Below are 12847 nucleotides of genomic sequence, written 5' to 3'. Positions count from 1 at the left end.
GAAAACACCACCTGCTCACCACGAGCCCCGTCTTTGTCCGTTAACCTCCTGTCCGTGAAGAACGATTCGAGCAAAGGTGCAGTCCGAGCCGTCACTGTGGTGACTTCATGGGGGCTGTCATGTTTTTAAAAAAGAGAGATGGGGGGGGGGGGGGGGGGGGGGGGGCGGCTGCTCTTGGAGGCATGCACTAGCCGTGACAGAGCAATTACAGTGGCTCGTATATCACGGGCTGATATACGTGGGAGACTGGAAGAAAAATGCCCTCACTGTGGACCTTCCACCCGGCTACCTGGAGAACGGTGCTACCCCTCCGCCTCCACGGCCTGCTTCAACACTTGTGCTCTGACAAATTAATGGAGATGGAAATGGCACTACAATATGTACATCAGTCAGAGGTTTACACTGGTGTGTGTGTGTGTGTGTGCGCGTGTATGTGTGTGTGTGTGCGTGCGTGCGTGCATCTGGCGTGCGTGCCTGTCTCTGTGTGTGTGTGTGTGTGTGTGTGTGTGCGTGTGTGTGCGTGTGTGCGTGCGTGCGTGTGTCTGGCGTGCGTGCCTGTCTCTGTGTGTGTGTGTGTGTGTGTGTGCGTGCGTGCGTGTGTCTGGCGTGCGTGTGTGTGTGTGTGTGGTGAGAGTTTGAATTGAATGTTTTCTTTCCTATAAGTGCATGTGAATATGAGTGTCAGGCAAATGACTAAGAGTGGACACTTCTGGTTAGATCTACTCAAAGCACTTTTTCATGACACATCTTTTCAACAGACGACAGAAACCTCTATTACGCTGCCTCTGTTAACACTGTGTGTGACTGTACTTGAGTGGGTTGCGAGGTTTGTTGTTACTGTGTGGACAATTATACCAACATCAAACAGTTTAGGTTTAGCAGAGGCAGACCTAAGGGCAGTGAAAGAGGTGTACTGCACCTGTGCCATCCTCGTCCGACTCCTCTTCCTTCTCCATCAGACACATCTCGGGCACAAAGAAGCTGTTCTGACGGGCCAGGGGGCACACGTAGTGGATGATGTCATCCTTGCAGATCTCCATGAAAGGAAAGGCACTCAGCTTCCGCTCCTGTATCGGGAGGAAAACGGAGAAAAAGAGAAAATGGAGTTGATTTGAGCACAGCACAACTTCACTGAAGTTCACCTCACCTGCTGTTAAGGAGCTTTAATTGGCCCCTGATGCCACTCCGGCCACCCTGTGTCTGACTCCAGAGGTGACCAGAATTTCAAACGCAAGAGACGTGGTGGCTTTGTGAATAACAATGTTCTGTTCTGTTCAGGGACTGGATAGTCAACCTAGCACCAGTTTGAGTGTCTCCTCCTCATGGCACAAAGGCAGAGCTACGGAGCTTGGTCATTTGTGTGACTATGTCTGCTCTAAAATGTCTTCAGGCTGAATGTTGTTGTTTTGTTGCGGAGTCAAAAGCAAATGTCTGACTGCTGAAAACCTTTTTTTTGTATTCCCAGCTCATTAACTTTTAACCCCAGCAGCAGCAGCAGGCTTCCTGACAAGGCACACCAGCCTGATTACAAAACGGAGGGGTGAGGATAAGCAAGGCCAACATTTAGAGCCAATCAGAAAGTTCTTAATGAGACACCTTCATAAAGTCAGAGCCAAGGCAGCACAAGAAAATAAATTAAATAAAATTACGTTTTAAGAAAACAGATCCACAAACAACCAACCCCAAACACCAAGCAGCTCTGTAAAGCTCTGGACACCCACCGCTCTTAACAGGTTCAGGCCTTTCTTTCAGGATCATATCTAGCCGCTTGTAAGGGTTTGCTATGGAAGTGTGATGGCGAGCACAAGGAAAGTATGATCACAACAAGGAGAACAAGAAAACTTTGCATATGGCTAGAATTGATCCAATAAGCGTGTAATATTCAATAGGAAATGATGCTCAAAACACCAGATTGGACAAGAGAAGCCAGGAAGTATAGGAAATAAATTGGCCTCTGACTCCAGATCAGTTTTTGTCAGTTTCTGACTCCAGATCAGATTTGTTTCCACAGCACAATTACAAAAAGTCGTGTCAGGGTTATGAAGCTCTGCCATATTGCACTGCACTGCACTGCTTACATCTGAACCTATTTCACAGCGCCCCTGGGGCAGAGGGGGAAACATATTTTGAACCATACAGCGCAATAAACGAGCCTATTTAAAATTGTAAAAATATAATCTTCCATACTGAGCAGACACGGTGCATAAGAATTACAAGTATTACAATAATATCCTTCCGTTCTCACGCATGGTTTTCTGTCTGTAGGTTCTCTTTTAGGAGTGCATATGAAGACAAAACTACACACCAAGTGGGAACATTGTGGAATAATTGTATCATCCCACAATTGTATCATCTCTTGGAGGCATTATAATTCAATAATACACACTCTGCTGGCAAAGAGACAAGAGCAGAGGAGGTCTTCATTCGTGGGTATTACCTTGCACAACCATCACTCTTGAAATCCCATTCCTTGGTATGGTGCTGGCAGATGCAATCCATATGCAGTATGCTTCCTTAGCTGAATGAGTTAAGTAGGAGAAGCCAAACCGTAAGCGAGTTGTGCCCTATAAACCCCAAGTCACTGATTTATAGCCTTAGGCAATGTCCTATATTAGCATCCCTGTAAGACATGCACATTAATACAAAAGAAAAGTGTAGCCACACTCTCTCCAGACACTGTGGGGGTCTAGGAGAAGAAGGCCGCTAGAAGGATGACGTTCCTGAGCGCCATCCCAGTCTCTTGAGCATTAGCACGTCCTACCAGTGTGTGATCTGCAACTCCACACCTGGCCATATGCAGCAAGGGGCTTTGTGGGATCACCTCAGAGAGATTATACTGGCCTTTCTAATGTCAAATGATCATGGTCCTTTGCAAGAGTATTCTCAAAGACTGAGATAATTTCACCTCAGAGATGAGCCGTGTGTCTCCTCTTAATGGTTAACCAGTGCCCTGTGTACATTTTTACGGCTTCCCGAAGGGAGCATAAAACTCACAAAAGAGAGAGGGGTTGGGGGTGGTTGGCTGGGCTGGGCTATATGGGCCTCTCAATAGGCCTGATTGATACATTTTAATCTAATCCACAGCAAAGGAGGGATGTAGCTTATGTAGCGCCAGGAATGAATCACCTGCTAAACACAAAGGCCCGTGGACCGCCGATGCAAATGAGGACACAGATCCTTGGACTGGGATGATAATGAGAAGGGAAGAGAACAGAGGAGAGGAGAAGGAAGACACGAAGAGCCCAGAGCTGTGCTGCCGGCGCTTTCAGGAGAGACGTACTGCAAGGACTCCAAAAATGAAGATATCGTACCAAAAGAAACTAGCAGCTGTTCAGATCTACTGATCTTGGCAATCATTCCAGAGAACTGGCAGCTGTGATGGAGGATGTTGATGGTGGCAAAACAACATGGACACTAGAGGCATCACCATGTTCTGTTACAGTCATGACATGACACCATTTGAAAAAAAAAGGTGAAGAGAGACATTCAAATGTCACAGCAGGGCCTGACTACAAACGTATTCACTTGTTTGTGAACTAAGCAAAATAGCCTTTATGCAAACAGCAGTCCTCTCTAACGCATACAAATTGCATTTACTGAGGAGGATCCGCAGGCAACCATCTCTTTTCCCATTCGTGCTGCACCTTCGAGAGGACCACATAAGGACAGCTCACAATCTCTCCCTTTTAAGGAGCTAATTAACCCCGCGGACCTCAATATCTTCTGAACCCAGAGATACACGACGGCTAAATCACACACAAACAAGAAGGCTGATAAAATGAAATATGTACGGCATGCTGACAAGTCGGGGAGGACGAGAGTAACTCTGGCGGAGGCGTGAGGGGCTTTCTCCCGCCTATACGTGGAGCACCCTCCCTGCGTATGGCTCTGAATTATTAAACATTTTATCATTAAACAAGAGAAGCTGAATAATGCATGGGAGGTGTTTGACATTAATGCTGCTGCTCAAGGACTGTTCGGTTTGGCCATGCAGTCTGTCACTTAGCAGTCTCCTATGCAGGGGTTGGACAGCCCAAACCAACAACAACAAAAGGAAAGCTAAATGACAGCTTCCTGAATGGACTGTGAAACTGCTGGATGGATCAGAGTTTTTCTGAGGGTGTTTCCCTTTGATCAGTGCCCATGTACTCTCACATACATGAGTCAGATGAATGAGCTGGCAAATAAATAAATAAATAAATAAATAAGGCCCCGACCCAACTGGCTGGCTGTAATTGAAACTGCGCTTCCGGCATGAGTGCTTTTTTAATTATGACATTCAGCGGTGTTCGATTCCCCTTGCCCGGTGCTTTCGCGTGACAATTTCCCCACCTAACTCCTGCCTGTAGGCGCTACATCCTCTTCCTCCCTTCATCGCTCTTCCTCGCCCAGCCAGCGTGCCTCCACTCAACCTCGCGCACAGAAGTGCAATCAAGGCCTAATGAAATTGGAGTCTGGGCTGTAGAGCTGCAGATGGAGAGGCAGGTGAGGTTCTTCACTAATCATAACACCATCAGCTGCAGGGGTCGCCCTGGCAACACACTCCACCTATTAATGCACTATGAAAGCCTCATTTCATTCCCCAGATGACACGAGAAGCAGGAAGACTAGATTTATGTCGGCTGCTTGAAAGGTGCTGGCACTAATTACTTTTCCAACAAAAGTGGTGTTTTGCTAGATCTGCTTCAACATGAGAAATATTACAGTACAAGGACAATGAATATCTTGAGCACCTCAACAACACATCCAACCATGTACTCTGGAGTGCCCTCCTGGAAATAACAAGGAAAGAGAGAGAATAGATGAGAAATAGATGAGAACACTCTTTATTTGAAGGTAAACTACATCATGAGAGCTCCCACTTCTCCCCATCAAGTAAAAGCTCAAGCTGTTGGATCCCATATGAAACATGCATGTGCATATTACACCAACACAAATACCTCCGAGCAAGCATTGTTTTGTCAGTGTAATTCTATTACAAAGTGCTTGTACAGCCACATAATTCAAACACAAAGATGACAGCCTCAGCCAGTGATATGGCATTCTGGTGCTTCAAAGCGCATTGTCTCACCAAAATCACCCCAAGTCATGCTCCCTCTTGCTGGGCTCAAAGCCTTCCCACCATTGTTAATAGATTTCGCTTTCTGGTGCTATGCAGACTACAGTCCTACCCAAGACTTATCCTTTCAAAGCGTTCAAGGCTTTGCTGTATAAATATCTCGTCTAAGTAAATTGTGATGATATCTTGCTAACAGCCTGGAGTCGTCCCTGTAGGGGACTGTGTTGGCTGGTGCAGGGGGAAGGCAATGGCTGACTCACAGGCACGCTTTGAACTAAACAGTAATTACATTCTCAGAGTCCATATCATTGCCTTTCACTTGAGGGTGTACTACGATACCAGATCAGTGTCTGAGCCTTCCAGAGAAGAAAGACAGAAAAGGAGGAGACAGGAAGAGAGTGGAGACCGTATTAGGCATTATTTCTCATCACTTTCTACCGAAATGCACTACCCTCAGCCCAGTGAGCCAATAGGAAGTGAAAAAGTGCATTGGCTATGCAGCTTTGCTTTACTTCTTAATATCTGCATCTGCTCTGGTCGATAGCACGTTTGCCTCTGGTAGCCTTTGAAATTTCATTTTAGACAAAACTAGCTGGAGACTGGAAAAACTCCCTTCCGTGCGGGATACCCACTGAAATCCACATTACTCACTGCTGCTCGGCTAAGACAGTGCTCAAGCATGGCCAGCCCCCCTGGGGGACAAACAGTCATTTGGGCCGAAATCATGGGCACAGCTTCTGCATGATTGCACTGCCATCAGTGAGAAATCGTAGAAAAGTGCTGGGCACAGGAAGAAGCCCCTGCCACACTCTTGCAAAACAACATGGTCTGCCGGGTTCAGCTGCGGAGGATGATCTTCCTCACATGTGTTTCCCTTCACTCATTCAGAGACACTCACTCATACTGGGTCTCTCTTTCTTTCTCTCTCTCTCTCTCTCTCTCTCTCTCTATCTCACACACACTTGTGTATTTTAATATAGGAGTGGAGGCCTGCTAAGGAGTGTGATGGCTGAAGGCTTGCAGCCAGAGAATAGCACGCTAGACATCCAGTCACATGCAGCCAAGGCACAAGTTTCCTGGTCAGGCTGTGTGCATGTTGAATCCAAAGCTCAGACAAGAGAAAAGATTGTTCAATGTCATATCATCTGAACAGAATTCTCACAAGAAGATTTCCTGTGTGCACCTCAAAGGCTTTATATCAAGCCTTATACATTCAAACAATTAGTTGAGAGTTGAGCTTTCCCTGTGTGAGGGCTAATGAACTGTGTGTAGTAACTTTCCATGACCATCATGCCCTGTATGTCTGCAGAGGCTTATCATCCCTGCTGTACTTGTTGTGCTCAAATCAACTCCCAGATGGACAGACAGCACACAGAGGAGATGGAGCCAAGGCAGAGTGGGACACGTAGCAGTCCAATCACAGGACGCAAAATGGGACAGTGCCTCATGGATGTGGCTTAAGGGCAGTTCACAACAGGAATGATAACTATAAAGACAACTATAACTGTCCATGAGTGTCCACACAAACTGACGATAAGGATGGATTCTCATTGGTTGTTGATTGCTTTTCATTATTCTCATAAACGCTCTGAAAGGGATCCCCAATGATATCTTTCTTCATGTCATTATCGTTATAGCTGATGTGTGGACGTTGTCATTCATATTAACTACAATGATTTTTTGCTGTTATCGTTATAGTTATTGCTATAACGATTTTTGCTGTTATCGTGTTAGTTAACTATATATAACAACACAGCTATCGTTGTTGGTATGAACAGCCCTTTACTGTCAGCACCCAAACATGAGACTGGAAGAAGGAGGTTAGGGATGAGATGTGCATCCCCTGGAAAAGGAACACTGGAAACCCCCAACATGACCGCAGGAAGGTGGGAAGTGCTTACACCGCACGTGCATTTGCATAAGAAAGAAACGTGCCCCCTGGATCGATGTGTGCTAACAAGATAAAAAAGAAGCAGAGAAGAAAGTGAGGAAGAAAGTTAAAGACAAGAGACAGAGAAAGAAAGACAGAGAGCAAAAGCCAGGAAGTGGGAGAAAAAAAACAAACCAGCACAAATTGATTGCAACACATCAATTACCATGCAAGGCCAAATTCCCCTACCATGAACCAGCACCTAATTGGAAAGCCGGGAGTTAGCGGTAATTTGTTTAATTGGAAAGTTCATTAAGGGAAGGACTGGGTGAGCCGCGGTGACAGAGAGTGTTTATCTCCCTCTGGTGAGCGGGGCCCGTTGCGGGCCGGCGTAGCCGGAGCAGACAGCGGAGACAGAAGGGGCAGTCTCCTGGGGATTGTCGTGACGGCGGCCCGCCTGCCAGCTGCTCAGGGCACACTGCTCCTCCGTGGCGCCTGCAGAGAGAGATGGAGGGAACGCGTGTACGCCAGCGGCGCTGTCAGCAGCCCGACGCCCACCTTATGTAATCTCTGGCAAGCTGCAGGGATAACGATGGAGGTAATTACTAGCCACCTTCGAAAGTTCCACGACCATATCTTGCATGGTCTTACATGATACATGTGACTGGGGATGCCATGTAGACACCTGATAGGCAAAGACACTGTAACGAAGACAGAATTCTGCTGAATAGACTCTTCCTGTTGTTTTAAACAAAATATTAATCATAATAAATGAGTCACAGTGACACGCCACAGTGACACGCACACACAACATGATTTGCTTGATACAGAATATAATGTTTGAGTACCATCCTGTAATGTTTTACAGACAGGGCACAAGTGGACTTGCTTGAGAATATTTCCTTAAAAAATGCAAAAGTAAAAAAAAGCAAAACAAAAAAAACAAAACAATTGGATTTGAAATACTTTGTTGTGTAGGGGAGAATGGGGTAAGATGAGCCAATTTTTATATTCTTCATCAGTCTAATGTGTCTAAAAAATGTTGTAACCTTCACACAAAAATTCAAAGTGTTCTACAACTTCTATAACCCACAATTTTTAATAACTTATAAGGGTAAAGAGATATGCTCTCAGCAAAAAAGTTGGTCTTCTGGCACAACTTACCCCATATGTGGGGTAAGATGAGCCTAGGTGTGGGGTAAGTTGGTCCAAAACAAAGATTCCAGGTAAAACATTTTTATTTTCTTAAAACAATAACTTCATTTCTACAAACAGTAACAAACACCAACATTTAACTGAGAATTAGCCAAATAGATTCAACTAAAAAATTGCCAAGACAGATTTAGGCCTTTAACACTTTTTGTCGCCTGTTTACCTTTGAATTTGATTCACTTAAATAAGTCTGATTAATTTGCTGCCTAGTCCTTTAGCTCTTAGTAAACTAAGGAAACATATAGAATGAGGTCACAAAATCATGGCAAACTTAAAAACCCAGAAACCTTACAAGTACTAGTTAGCTGGCTCAACTTACCCCAGCCTCATCTTACCCCATAACCACCATTTTGAAAGAAAATGCTTCTCATAACAAGCTAAGGTAACATTCATGATTTTGCTTAGCCTTTTGTTTAGCTTAAAGAGCACCAATTGAGGTCTAATGCATCTGAATGTTGTTCTACTCACATTTTCTCTAAATCACCCTGACTCTGGACATGAATGGAATCAAGTTGGAGAGCAAAACATCATATTTTTGGTTTTACACATATTTTTATTTTTTTACCACATTTGCCATGTGTACCTTTCCACAGATTGTAAGGTATAATTTCCTCTTCCTTGCTGTCACATGATAAAATGTGTTTACGGTTTCCTAGAAAAAAGGTGTGGCTCCTCTTACCCCTACGCTCATCTTACCCAGTTCTCCCCTAATGTTGTACTTTACCTGAATATTCAGTGAATGGCTCTGGAGATAGAACCACTATCTAGGAGTGTCCACAGTGATATATATCAAAATATATTATTAAATATTGTTAAAAAGAAACATACATTGGCTTTTGACGTGCTAGCCACTGTAGCCACTCCCCCTTTCACAAAGCACAGTGCAACACTGAATCAGTTCTCACAGGAAGCAAGGCAAGCAAGTGCTGTCTAGAGCAGGCTAAATAAGATGTTTGGATGATTATTATGTTTTACCTCGGAAATATAACGACTATCTCTAGATGTGGTTTGCTTGCATAAAATTATTCCAAGGATTTTGCCACAACACGCCAACCAACATGGGTATGCAGTGGCTATTCAAAACAACATAGAAAGTTATGTGTTCATAGCCTTAACTCAAAACTGCTTAGGCCTATGTCATTTTAATCTGTAACTGTGCATAAATTATGCTTACTGTATGTGTATTATAATATAATTTGGGCTGTCAAAATAACGGATTAATTTTGATTAATTAATTTGAGAAGAAATAACTGATTAAAAAAATAGCGCAGATTAATCGATGACCTTTGACCCCGAGCCGTTCTAGTCAGTAACCATTCGACTGTAAAATGAAGGAGGGAGAAGAAAATGTGCTGCCTATATCATTGATTGGAACATTTACTTTTAAAAAACGGCCTGATGGTGTTAATAAAAATAAAGTCCTCTGCAATGTCTGCAGCAAGGAATTTGCATATCACCGGAGTTCGTCAACTCTGAAGTCGCACATCAATGTAAAGAAATAGTGTTGACATTGAGGGGAGTGTTAATTTATTTTCATTGTGTCCCCTAGGTTATATCTGTGGCCTGAAATGCCTTGTATGCGAAAAAAAAAAAACTTCTTCCCGAAGCACTTTTGAATTTATTTCCTCAGCATATTAGGTCATATCATAGATTATTATGGACTTATAACAGTGAAAATAATAATAAAAGAGTTTTTGAAATTTAATGTAACTAATGCTGATTATTCAATGATTCATTTGAATTTAAATATTTAAAATCCTTTCACAGCAAAAATTATATATGCGATTAATTTAGATTAATTAATCATAGAGTATGTAATTAATTAGATTATGTTTTTTAATCGATTGGTAGCCCTAAATATAATATTCAATAATATAATATTCAAAATTCATTACTGAATGCTTAGCTGGAATGATGTGAATCAACATCATCCTATTTTTAAAGCAGGCCTACCTGTGACCATGTATTTGGGCTACGGGTTTTCTACAGGAATAGCATGTTTTGAAAAGGCACTGTACTAGTTGTGAATGATTTCACAAACATATGAAGACCACTAACATTTTCACACCAATCTGAACATGTTCAGCAACATTTCAGAGGTGCTTGTGTCCTTCTGATGTGACTTTTCTCAGAGGGATGCTTTATACCACTCCAAGGGCCTGTTGCAGCTTTCCCGATCAATTTCAATGATCTTCCTGACTCGTTTGAGAAAAACTCAAAGTGTTCCCCAAAGCACCGCACCAGATATGACCTGCAGTTGCATCCTGCAATTGAGGTCAAGGGGGCATTCTATGTTCTTAAGAAGATGTATCTCTCATCAGCACTGGGCAATTGAGGAATGGAAAGTCATCTGTGGTTTCAACAATGTCTGTGAACCTATAGAAAGAATCATCCAATCATCATGGATCCAATCCAATTTAATCATCCAATTCCTCCTGGCTGTCAAACATCAGTATCAGTTCATTTCAGCCGCATAAAACACAACTGTCTGGAGACAGTGGGTCTTTGCAATGACATTTTTGGGAAACATTTTCTCAAAGTTGTATCATCTCCCTCATGAATTGAATGAGCAACTAAATGGAAAAAAAAAATTATGAAACTGCCTCTTTTGTCTGGTAACCTTTAATCTCCTCTGAGTCATTAGCATGAGATTAGGCACGTGCACAGGTGTGTCTCCATTATAAAGCCCCTGCCTAAATATTCAACTTTGCTGAAGCCTGAAAACCCAATTTTAGAGTGTCTGCAATCTGACCTAGTCATGCAGAAAGGCAAGAATTCAAGTTTACGTGGCCTCAGGGAAGAAAGAAAAAAAGCCACAAAGGACGACGAGTAGAGGAGAGGGAGGGAAAGACAGAGACTTTTGTCAGCGTGGCTCATGAAAAGATGGTTTGCCGGCTCTGTCATCTCAGCCTTATAGATTATCAGGCTCAACTGGCCAAGTGTCCCTGCAGGCAAACCATCTTTTCATGAGCCACACTGACAGAGAGGAAGCACCACCATGAAAGGACAGCTGTCTTGTCCTCCAGCCAGGCTCTGGCTTGGCCTCACTCTCTGTAGAGGAGCTTTTCTCCTGAGCGGCGTTGACTAGTTTTGGTGATGGCGCGATTTCTCAGAGCCAAATCCTGATGGGAGGGGGGGGGGGGGGGGGGTGGTATTAATACAGAGGCAACAGCCACCAGCGGGGACAATTGGTGCAAGTCCCCAGAGCCCTGCGTTCACATCCTATCTTTACATCCTCCAGTCACAGATTGTGCACGCCACACACACACACACACACACGCTCCCTTCCCTCCACTTCCTGTATTAGATGGGCTTGGCCAAAAAAAAAAAAAAACATTTCACACTTCCAGGGGTGTCCAATTCCGACTGTCCCTCACGGCCACACACTCCACAACGGAGTGTATTTTTATCCTTAGTGTTTCACCTCCATTTCCTGGCAATGAGCTGGCATGCCCCAGCCAGCCTGATGCCCACACAGGAGGAATCTACTTCCCAGAGCAGCTGCCATGGGGGCTCCAGCAGACATATGGATTTCAAGGGGGAGGCCAGGAGGGGAGGGTGGGGGGGGGGGGGGGTGTTGGGCAGGAGGTCCTTTCCTCTCACCTCCCGGTCAATAAGCAGGGGGTCTTGATGTGCAGTAATTGTGGAGGCAAGGCCAGGGGCGCACCGCTGAGCTGGAGATCTCCACCTGAATCGATGGGCCTCACTTAGAGCAGAAGGAACCAATCTGAGCTCGGCCACTGACTGTGGACCGTCGCAGCCGCTTTGTTTGATTTCACAAAAGAGCCCAAGTGCTTTTTTACTCCGAACTCCAGCATGAGATCTGGGCAGTGTGAGTCTCGCCACTGTGAGAGAGTGCAGAGGGGTAATTAGAGACCTTCCCCTTCCCTGAAAACATTAACAAAGAATTTCGCTCTCCTCTGGAGCATCCGTATGTGTGTGTGTGTGTGTGTATGAGTGAAGGTACTGTGTGTGTGTGTGTGTGTGTGTGTGTGTGTGTCTCATCATTAATAAGAAATCTGGCAAATCTGCATTTTGGCATAAATACACAGTACTGAACAACCAATTCCAATGAACTCCAATTCCAATTCATCTTCAAACAAGAGTCCATTAAGGCAGCCATTAATCTACTTAGACTGTACGATGAGAACACTGCATCTGTGTGAACAAACATGGAAAATACTCACTCATACACATGCACTGCACTACGTGAATCAATTGTACAACCAAGTTCATAGTTCTCCCCTGTACACCATTTCCTCCATGTCAGTTTCTCCTTCACTGCATGTTTACCCTCATGCATTTCATAAGCCCCACCACAACAAGTCATCAGGTACTGACTAATACCGCTACGGCACATTGGTGCTGGAATTCGTTCAGAACACCTGCATATTTTAGTAAAAATATCGATCTGTTGCTGTTTCACTCAGCCTTAACTTTCTCCGACAATCATTTTGAATACTCGAGTTGCTCAAATTTGAATTTCAACCCCCCCCCCCCCCACACACACACACACACGCGCACACTCACACCACAAAAACACACACCCACACCCTCATTTCTCGTCTGTCTCATCTATTTGTGGGCGCCCCCTAACATGCTCCTCTGTTTCATTACACACTGCTTGATTGGGGGTCACTGAGGCCATGTCAAAAGCTTAGACCAGAGTGGAGGCGCAGCCTTCTCCTGGCAAATGCACAGCATCC

General features: G+C 44.3%; 1 protein-coding gene across 1 annotated transcript in view; it reads right to left on the bottom strand.

Moving 5' to 3' along the window:
- The window catches only part of tex264a (testis expressed 264, ER-phagy receptor a), a 76317-nt gene that overhangs the window by 17067 nt on the left and 46403 nt on the right, over positions 1-12847 (bottom strand). Inside the window, exon 3 of the mRNA XM_042089060.1 lies at positions 920-1067. Coding sequence (XP_041944994.1) covers positions 920-1067 — 148 coding nt within the window. The remainder of the gene's footprint in view (positions 1-919; positions 1068-12847) is intronic.

Source organism: Alosa sapidissima, chromosome 4 (genome assembly GCF_018492685.1).
Source record: "Alosa sapidissima isolate fAloSap1 chromosome 4, fAloSap1.pri, whole genome shotgun sequence".
In the NCBI taxonomy this organism is placed as follows: Eukaryota; Metazoa; Chordata; class Actinopteri; order Clupeiformes; family Clupeidae; genus Alosa; species Alosa sapidissima.
The sequence above is the reverse complement of the archived record's forward strand: the minus strand, read 5'-3'. Positions and strand labels throughout refer to the sequence as shown.